The sequence below is a fragment of the Ceratotherium simum genome, chromosome 8 (genome assembly GCF_057802395.1).
Source record: "Ceratotherium simum simum isolate JZ-2026a chromosome 8, ASM5780239v1, whole genome shotgun sequence".
Taxonomy (NCBI): domain Eukaryota; kingdom Metazoa; phylum Chordata; class Mammalia; order Perissodactyla; family Rhinocerotidae; genus Ceratotherium; species Ceratotherium simum.
Window position 1 is genome coordinate 57447258 of NC_141907.1, and position 10249 is coordinate 57457506.

The 10249-nt window shown below is 40.3% G+C and overlaps 1 protein-coding gene across 6 annotated transcripts in view; it reads left to right on the forward strand.

Moving 5' to 3' along the window:
• Nucleotides 1–7266, forward strand: part of RUFY3 (RUN and FYVE domain containing 3) — an 82539-nt gene extending 75273 nt beyond the window's left edge. For 4 of the 6 annotated variants that reach the window (XM_087434404.1, XM_087434403.1, XM_087434401.1 and 1 more), the window contains 3 exons: nucleotides 2213–2240; nucleotides 3021–3089; nucleotides 5789–7266. In XM_087434404.1, the coding sequence (XP_087290530.1) occupies nucleotides 2213–2240; nucleotides 3021–3089; nucleotides 5789–5903 (212 nt within the window). In that variant the 3' untranslated portion in view covers nucleotides 5904–7266. The other 2 variants (XM_087434402.1, XM_087434405.1) reach the window with 2 other exon arrangements.
• Nucleotides 7267–10249: the final 2983 nt, after the last annotated feature.

Below are 10249 nucleotides of genomic sequence, written 5' to 3' on the forward strand. Positions count from 1 at the left end.
CCTTAACTCTATTACTTTTTCTTAACTCTTCATCTGATTTGCTCAGTGTGAAGAGCATAAGATCATTTCAAGGAAGTTGACTTTTAACAATTATTTTAGTAGGTAGAAATATAACAAAATATTACATCATGCCACTGCAGTAAAAAACAAAGGAGGTCCCAAGTATATGACATTCTGGAAAAAGCAAAACTGTGGAGACAGTGGTTGCCAGGGGTCAGAGAATATGGACGGATGAATAGCCAGAGCACAGAGGATTTTTAGGGCAATGAAAATACTCTGTACGATACTGTAATGATAGATACATGTCATTATACATTTGTTCAAACCCATAGAAGGTACAACACCAAGAGTGAACCCTAAGGTAAACTATGGACTTCGACTAATTATGATGTGTCATTGGCGGTTCATCAATTCTAACCTCATCGTGTACCACTCTGGTATGGAATGTTGATATTGGGAGAAGGTGGGAGGGCAGACAGAGTGTATGGGAAATCTCTACTTTCTGCTCAGTTTTGCTGTGAACCTAAAACTGCTCTAAAGAGTCAGGTCTACTATAACACCCTTCCTCAGTAACAAGGAAGGATACCACAGATGGGTTTTTAGAGAACTGTACAGTGTACATTCTTGGCAACTGTCCCTGTCCAGGCTTTGATGCCTTAAGAATGAGGTAGTGTGTCATCTGGAGCAAAAGCAGCTGCTGGAGGAGATCAGTCCCACAGTCCAACAGTAGGCTGCTCATGCAGGTACTCAGCCTAAACGGCCCTTCCTTGCCTCCAAGGCCAGAATGATTCCAAAGCCTTGAAGTTTACTCCCAAAGAGAGTATGGTCTGATCCAGGACCAACCTTAAACTACAGCCCATCCCAGCCCATCCAACACTATAGATCAACATGGGCCACAGAAGGGAACTAGAAAGACTGTAAAATTAACCACGGCTTAGAAATGCCTGTCAGGGTCAGCCTCCTCCAGACTAAAATCCAGTCATTTACAATCAGGAGTGTCTTACATGCCAACGTAAGACAATACTACATTACATCTGTACTGTACTCTGCAGCTTAAAAAGCATGTTCCACGTTCATTATCTCCTTACAAATTTAATTCATTTAATCGTCTATTTCTACTTTATGGATGAGAAAACTGAAAAGCACTGAGAGGGTAGGCGGCACACCCAAGTTGCCTTTACTTATCATGTCTTCTGTTTTTAAGTCCTTTGTCTCTGCACTACATAATAGCTGCTTCCAGGTCTTGTCCTGGCCAGAACTGCAATCCTAAGACATACCCAGGCTTCCTGGGATTGCGGTCCAAGGAACAGCTGAAAACCTGGTCACACTGCTAGTCACACTGCCACACAACTGAAGACAACTGGAACCATTGTAGATCCGTGGTGCATTTTTCCCAGGACCGAAAGTGGCCTTTGCTTCTCCTCATTTAAGTTCTATTCCAAGTTGGGAAAATCAGGGTGAGCTCAGCCTGGTCTCATGAAGAAATATTTCAGCCTGAATGGGTACTCCTGTGACAGTGACATTCATTTCCCTTTCCCTGATTAATTTGCTAAAGTTCACATTTTAAGAATATTTGGGACAGGGACTGATACATGACATATGATAATGGGTAGATTTCCATAATATCAGATAGGAAAAAAAGCTATTAAAAAGTATGGCATTGGCCATTGGAGTTTTACAGGTTGGGAAACATAAATGCTAACTATTTTCTTGGTAGTAAAAAGGAAACATAAGGGGCCGGCCCAGTGGTGCAAGCGGTTAAGTGTGCGCGCTCCGCTGCGGCGGCCCAGGATTCGCTGGTTCGGATCCCGGGCGCGCACCGATGCACCACTTGGCAAGCCATGCTGTGGCGGCGTCCCATATAAAGTGGAGGAAGAAGGGCACGGATGTTAGCCCAGGGCCAGTCTTCCTCAGCAAAAAAAGAGGAGGATTGGCAGATGTTGGGTCAGGGCTGATCTTCCTCACACAAAAAAAAAGGAAACATGAAAAAAGGCCAAATCTATTTTTAAATAGGAACCATAATGTGGGTCAAGGATCCAATTCTAGTAACATATTTAACAACCAAAATTTCCTCTCCTTGGAGGTCAAGATTAATAATTAATTGGTCCCAACAACATGAAAGAAGCTTGGTGTTGCTTTTTCTGTGCTTTTGAAATGATACAAATGAAAATGTAAGTTGCTGTTGGTTACTGTCTTTAATTTTCCATTGTAGGCTGCAGCCTCACCCTGTGGATGAACAGGTAACTGATCTCCTGTTCTAAAACATCCTGTATAAATTATGCAGTTTATGCCTAGCTGTAAACAGCAGCGTAGGAGGTAGATGAATGCACACAGGCCTCTGTCTCCCATCCCTTTAACGTCGTTCTAAACAAACAGGCTTTTGCCTGAAACTCTCACAGGAAGTAGCACAGCTTTGAGCAATTTACTAAGTAAACAGCAGTTCTCATTTCTGATTTGAAATTCTCTTTGACATCCTCTGAGACCTAAGAGAGCTCAGCGTACCCCTCTTTCCCTTAGTTTTCCCGGAAATATATAAAATGGGCAGAAAAAAATACTTCTTGATCACTTAGAAATAAGCAAATATAAATGGTTATAAAATACTTTGCAAATGTAATAGTGTATGACAACCCCATGAGAAAGATGACAAATACTACTATGTCTGAATCACCCTTGTCATTTATCTATTAGGATATAAAATGAAGCCTACTGCTTTCCATTCTTGATGGTAGAGTAAGACAAGAGGAATGGGGCTTTTTTTTTTTTTTAACTTTTACTTTACACTTAGATACTTGAATTTTCTTTTTATAAATAAAAATCACGTTACTTTATTATAAAGATTAAAAGAGCTCCAAGGATAATGATAGGATTATCAGTGTATTAAGGTAGTGAGACTATATTTGTTTCCTTAGTTTCCAGATAGTCTGTTGTAGTTATATTAATTTAATTATAAAAATGCATATTCTGAAAGCATTAATATTTCTGGGGCTGAAGGAAACTAACTGGCTCCTTATGTGGTTTAGGATCAGCCGCTGCTTTCTCAACAGCCACAGATGTGTCAGCTCTGCCGGGAAGATGGCGGCCTACCAAAGGTAACGGTGGTGGGAAATGAGCAGGTTCTCCACAAGGATGCCCATTACCCCGCTAGCCCTTTCAGGAATAGGGACTCTGCTGTGTAGAGTGCAGAGTGGGGAGAAAAGCAAAAGGAGCAAGCATTTCTTGTGTACCTATATTTTTTCAGTCATAGGGAGTCATGTCAGTAAATCCCCATTAAAATAAATATAAAAATAAATAAATATAAATATATAATTTTAAACAAAATAACATAAATTTATGAATAAATATTTCTTGAGTGCCTACTGTGTGGAATGTGCTTTTCCATGTGCTGGAGAAGGAGTAATGAATGAAGTGTAGACCAAATCCCTGTTCTTGTGGGATTTCTTTTTCTTTTTTTTTAAATTCAACATTTATTTTTTTAAGAACAGCTTTATTCAGATATAATTCACATAACGTACAATTCACTCGTTTATTTATTTATTTATTTTTGTGTGTGAGAGGAAGATCAGCCCTGTGCTAACATCTGCCAATCCTCCTCTTTTTTTTTGCTGAGGAAGACTGGCCCTGGGCTAACATCCATGCCCCACTTTATGTGGGACGCCGCCACAGCATGGCTTGCCAAGCAGTGCGTTGGTGTGCGCCCAGGATCCGAACCAGTGAACCCCAGGATCTGAACCAGCGAACCCTGGGCCGCTGCAGCGGAACGCGCACACTTAACCGCTTGCGCCACTGGGCCGGCCCCTCTTGTGGAATTTTTATCCTTTGTGCCATCATTTTATAGATGAAGAACCTTGGGCCCAGAGGTGTTAAGTACATTTCCCAAAGTTACTCAAGTCATAAGTGGCAAAGCCCAGAGGCAGCCTGACTTTGGCTCCGAGGTCTGCACTCCTTCCAGTACTCCATCCTGCTTAGAACAGATAAGTTTTGGGGAGGGGGGCTCTTTGAATTATATGGGGAAACAGCCTCTGAGAGGAAAATGAGCTCTCTCCACTAAACCACTTGTTTGCCCCTCGGATCCTCACAGATCTGTGCCTGAGCACTTTCCCAGTTTGTTATCCTAGAGTAGACGGAGTTAAGGAAGCTTTCAGAGGGAATTGTTGTCTTGGACAGCCAGATCTAGGCCTTGCTGGCAGTAGCATCCCCCAGCATCTAATATGGTGCCCAGTTCATAGCAGATGCTCAAGAAATGTTATGGACAGGGCCGGCTCCGTGGCTTGGCGGTTAAGTGCGTGCGCTCTGATGCTGGCGGCCCGGGTTCGGATCCTGGGCGCGCCCCAGGGCACCGCTTCTCCGTCCAACGCGAGGCTGAGTCCCACGTGCAGCAACTAGAAGGATGTGAACCTATGACATACAGCTATCTACTGGGGCTTTGGGGGGAAAAAATGAATAAATAAAATCTTTAAAAAAAAAAAAAAAAAAGAAATGTTATGGACAAATGAGTGTAAGAAACAGTGCTTAGAAGAGATAAGGAAGCACCCAAATTCTGGATTACAGCTTGCATGCCACCATTTGTGATCATGCTGAATTTTAACAAGCAAAATTATAATATGACCTAGTCTTAAATTCACAGAATCAGATAAAGATGAACCGCCTTTATAGAACTGGAAGTTGTCATTATACAAACATGTTCCAAAATAGAAGAAACTACTAATTTAATTCTGGCCTTCTTTTTTTGCTAAGCCATGCAAAGTAACTGCAGTATGTCAGAGGAAAATTCCTCCCAGGCTTTAAAATAAAAGCGGCCTGCCACCTCCACTGCACCCTCAGAAAGACGAATTATTTGGGTGGAAGTAGCATTATTCACTGGGGAAATTATTCTTCACATCCTTTATCTAGCAACCCTTGGAGCTGTGTGTGCACCACCCTATCCCGGCCTTACCCATGACGCTGCCATAATGACCCACATGCTGTCCCACTGCTTGGCCACTAAAGATTCAAAATGCTTAAAAAAGGACTACTTTCTTTATAAACAGGATGCAGGAAGCAGTGCTCCTCCTGCACTGATATCCCAAAGGATTGTAGAGCATCACAAGAAAACATGAAGCACATCAGTGTATTAGGAATTATACTTTCAGTTCACGCTCAGCAATTTTTTTTTTGGGGGGGTGAGGAAGATTGGCCCTCAGCTAACCTCTGTCAATCTTCCTGTTTTTGCTGAGGAAGATTAGCCATGAGTTGACATCTGTGCCCATTTTCCTCAATTTTGTATATGGGATGCCACCACAGCGTGGCTAGATGAGCAGTGCATAGGTCCACGCCCAGGATCTGAACCTGCAAACCTCAGGCCGCCAAAGCGGAACACGCGAACTTAACCACTACGCCACTGGCCCGGCCCCCATGCTCAGCAAATTTTTTAGTCTTAGGCTGGCTACCCAATCCATTGCTGGGTCACTGCCTGCCTTATTTGGAGAATGCTTAGGTCCTTCCAAACTAATTTTAGAATCAGCTCACCTAAAAGTGAATAATAGTGAATGAAAGTATGTATTCTCAAGATAAATAATGTGTGTATTATCTGTTCTTTTGACTTCTGTGGCACTGCTTCCCTTCATTTAGATCTAAGAACTAGACCGTCATCTTCTTTGTGGACAGAGATTGAGTTTGGTCAGATCCTACCTGGCACACAGCAGTCAGTCAGTCAGTACTTGATCAGGCATTCAGCACTTACCATAGTTGGCCTGTTTTATCCCATGCCTTGCTCTTCTATTCCCCACCTAACCTCCTCTTCTTCTTGTAGTACGTGTGTAAGAACTGCAGAGGAATCTTCTGTAATGCCTGTTCAACAAACGAACTGCCTCTTCCTTCAAGTATCAAGCCAGAGCGAGTTTGCAATCCCTGTCACAAGCATCTGATGAAACAGTATTCCACCAGCCCATTGTAAGACTGGAGGCCACGACCTGGGCCAAAATGTCTCTCCCTGTGTTAGATGTCAGGATCCTTGAGAGCCCAGACCTTAGACTCAACTCAAGAGTTGATAGCAGTGATTTAAATAAATTAGGTGCAAGGAGAAAAGGCAGTGGTTGGGGGTGCTGGAAAGTTTGCTCGTTTTCCCTAATGACTGTATGAATAAAGGTTACTCAGTTGAGCCTCTCTTTGAAATCTGAACAACCCCACTTTGAAGGGTTTGTTCTCTAGCATGTCTTTGGAAGGGCTATTCATTTTTATGAATAGTGATGATAAAACTGAGGTGGATATAATGAGAGAGAGGGTCCTTAGAAGATAAGAATAAAAAGGAAAATGATCATCTCCCTCTCTTACATTTGCAGATTCAAGAGGGAAAGATAAATGTTAACTGAAATCAAAATGACAGATGTTAAATATTTTCCCAGGTGCTGCTAGACATCAACATTGTTTCCTCTTCACCCCCACTGACTACCTCTTCTTATTAGTATCTCTACCAAGCTGTGAACCCAAACTCAGGGAAAAGAAATTAAAGAGTAATATAAATTCTGAATGTACTTAAAACAATATTGTAATATATTATAGTTTCAGGACCAGAATTTTATGGTCCTGGCATACAACTGTTTTCATTATCAGAACAAGGAGGAACATTTGCCATTTTTCTACTTAATGACTTCAAAAGTAAATATCTGCCCTTTTCAGAATCTCCTACAAAACAAGCCAACTCTCTTCCCCAGTCCCTCCCTCCTCTCCAAGTCATCATGGAATTGTAAGGAGTTCTAAAGATAAGGTTTGACTTTTGCAAATAGGAAGTATTGAAAGCAAAGCTAAGTCAGGTGTAAAGTAAAACAAATTTAATTTGTCTGTGGCTGAGAACAATTAGCTCACAGTATTTATTAAAATCTTTCTTGAATAAGGGATCCCTTATTCTGAGCCAAGCATCAGAATTGGTAGACAGGTTTCTTGGAAAGTATGATACTCAAACATCTCTTAGTAAGAAACCCCTTGGCGGAAAAGAGAGAAGTGCATTCAGCAAGAGAAGGAAAGAAATGGTATATGCTATTTTGATTATGTTATGTGTGTCTAGATTGTTTGATTCCAGTTAAGACCTAAGAAGATATGATTCTGTAACTGGTTTAGAATTCTGGGGTGGAAACATCCTGGAACCACGGTATTTGATAAATTCTCTTAAATTCTGTAACCCTGAAAAAGGGTTACAGCCCAGGAAAGAGTCGTTATTCCAGAAGTCTGGCCTGTTACTTGGTGAAGCTGAGTATTAACAGTACTAGGGAAAAATAAAATCTAATAATTCTAGCCTAGTTTGTTGTCTTTTTTTCTCTTTAAATAATATTTACTTTTTGTTATTCTTCATTCTCCTTCTTTTTGGCCACCAACATGTGCCAGTACTGTTCTAGGTGCTACATATACTGTGGGGAATTATCCTAAATTAGCAAAAATTATTTTATAATTAGTTTTGAATTAAATTGAAAAGAAGCAACTCTGTACATAGAATGTAAGGAGGAATAAGTAATCAGCCACTCGAAATCTTATTTTAAATTGCACATAAGCTATTTAGTTTTTTTTTTTTTTTAACAAAGCTCCAAAGATTAGTGCAGCTGCCCACAAAAGCAAGGGGACCAAGTCATGAATACCTTGACTTAATGTTAGGCCTATCTTCCTTAAAAATTGTGCTTTCCACCATTTACAATAGCATCCATGTATTGGAAGACGTCAGTACTGCCCAAAGCCATCTACAGATTCACTGTGATGTCTATCAAAAATCCCACTATTTTCTGCAGACACAGAAGCATCCATCCTAAAATTCATATGGAATCTCAAGGGATGCCCAAATAGCCAACACAATCTTGAAGAACAAAGTTGGAGGTCTCATACTTCCTGATTTTAAAACTTACTACAAAGCCACAGTGATCAAAACAGTGTGATACTGGCATAAAAACCGACATATAGACCAACAGAATGGAAGAGAGAGCCTAGAAATAAACTGTCATGTATATAGTCAAATGATTTTTGACAAGGTGCCAAGACCATTCATTGGAGAAAGGACAGTCTTTTCAACAAATGATGTTGGGAAAATTAATTTCCACGTGCAAAAATATGAAGTTGGACCTTTACACCATATGCACAAATTAACTCAAAATGGATCAAAGATCTGAACTATAAAATGCTTAGAAGAAAATATAGAGGAAGAGTCATGACACTGGCTTTGGCAATGGTTTCTTGGGTAAGCCACCAAAAGCACAGGCAACAAAAGAAGAAAATAGGTAGGTTGGACTTCATCAAAATTAAAGACTTTTGTAGAGAAACTGGAATCCCTATGTACTGTTGGTGGCAATGTAAAATGGTGAAGCCACTGTGGATGGTGGTTCCTAAAGAAAGAAATTAAATATAAAATTACCATATACTACTGCACTTCCACCTCTGGGTATATACCCAAAAGAATTGAAAGCAGGGACTTGAACAGATATTTCTACACCCATGTTCCTAGCAGCATTATTCACAATAGGCAAAAGGTGAAGCAACTCAAGCGTTCATTGACCAATGAGTGGATAAACAAAACGTGGTAGATACATACTATGGAATATTATTCAGCCTTAAAAAGGGAAATTCTGACACATACTATAACATGGATGAACCTTGAGGACATTACAAGTGAAATAAGCCAGTCACAGAAGGACAAATACTATGATTCCACTTGTACGAGGTACCTAGAGTAGTCAAATTCATAGAGACAAAGTAGAATGGTGGTTGCCAAGTGGTTAGGGGAAGGGGGAAATGGGTAGTTTCAGTTGGAGATGTAAAGTTCTGGCGATGGATGGTGGTGGTGTTTGTGCAATATGAGTGTACAGTCGTGCATCGCTTAATGATGGGGACACGTTCTGGGAAATGTGGTGTTGTGCAAACATCATCGAGTGTACTTACACAAAACTAGATGGTATAGCCTACTACACACCTAGGCTTTGTGGTACTAATCTTATGGGACCACCGTCATATATGTGGTCCATGGTTCACCAAAACATCATTATGCTGTGCCTGACAGTATAGTAAAACATCTTTCAAATATCTTAACCTAATATACCATCCCGCCCCCCCCCCCCCCCCCGCCACCATGTTCTCCCAGGTCAAATCTTAATGATTCTGTAGCCATTTGTTGGCTTGGGGCCTGTCAATTATTGAGGTCTATTCTCAACATTGTGAGGACAGTTGATTTCATTAACATTAATTACTTTTGTATAAGAAATTTTTATAAGCAGTTCAATCCACCAAATCAGAAAAGTACCTGACAAGCACAATTTCTACACCTAGAATAAATTTATTTATTGAAAGCGTATTATCTTGAAATGTAAAATTAGTTAAACATAGAACCAGTGACCAGTTGTAAGCATTGCTGAGGATATCAGATTCCTAAGAGTTAGTTAATAATTGAAGTTTGGTAAAGAGAGGTAACGCAGGTCTCCAATGGGCAGGTCAAGTAGAAAAGCTCCAGGCGGCAGTACTGCCTTACCATGTTGGGGTGCTGCTGTCTGGCACAACAGTATCATTCACATTCCATTATAAAGTCCATCACAAATAATTTATTCTTGTAAATTCAAGCAGGTTAAAAATTAGCCCAATATTATCACTTGTATTTCTTCATTTGCCTCGAGGCAGCAAGAAATGGATGGAATTACAGCAAGCCTATCAGAAATTGTGAATAACTCAGTTTCTCTTTAGCTCTTGGTTTTTATTCCCAAATGTCATTATCAAGTGGCAGAAAGAAAGGTTAAGAGCCTCTTTATTTCAGTTAGAACCCAGGTATGTTTTGGGATCACAAGTCTGAATATACTTGTAGGGTTCAAATTTAGTCTGGATCATTTGAAAAGGTTATTCTTAAATGTATCTTGGTGATCCTTGTGGGATTCACTGAGTCCATCCATATTCTAGAGTCTACCTTCGCTACACACCTTCATGCCTTATCACCAGGTGCTTCCAAAATCATTTCACTGGGATGTCCTAATTCTGCAAAACTTAATAAAAGGGGAGATTTAAGAATTCCACCATATAAAAATAATTTCTGCCGTGATAAGCAAAGTGACAAACTGGGGGGGAAGGGTATTTAAAGCTAGCTCATTGCAAGAATAAACGGCTCCTGCTAATTAAGAAAAAGACCAAACACAATAGAAAAGTGGTCAATAAACATCACAGAAAGGCAATCAACAAAATTCAGATTGTGGAAACCTCTACAGGTTAATCTTATTTCTTCAACAAATAAAAAAGGAAAAAGAAATGGAAGGGGAAA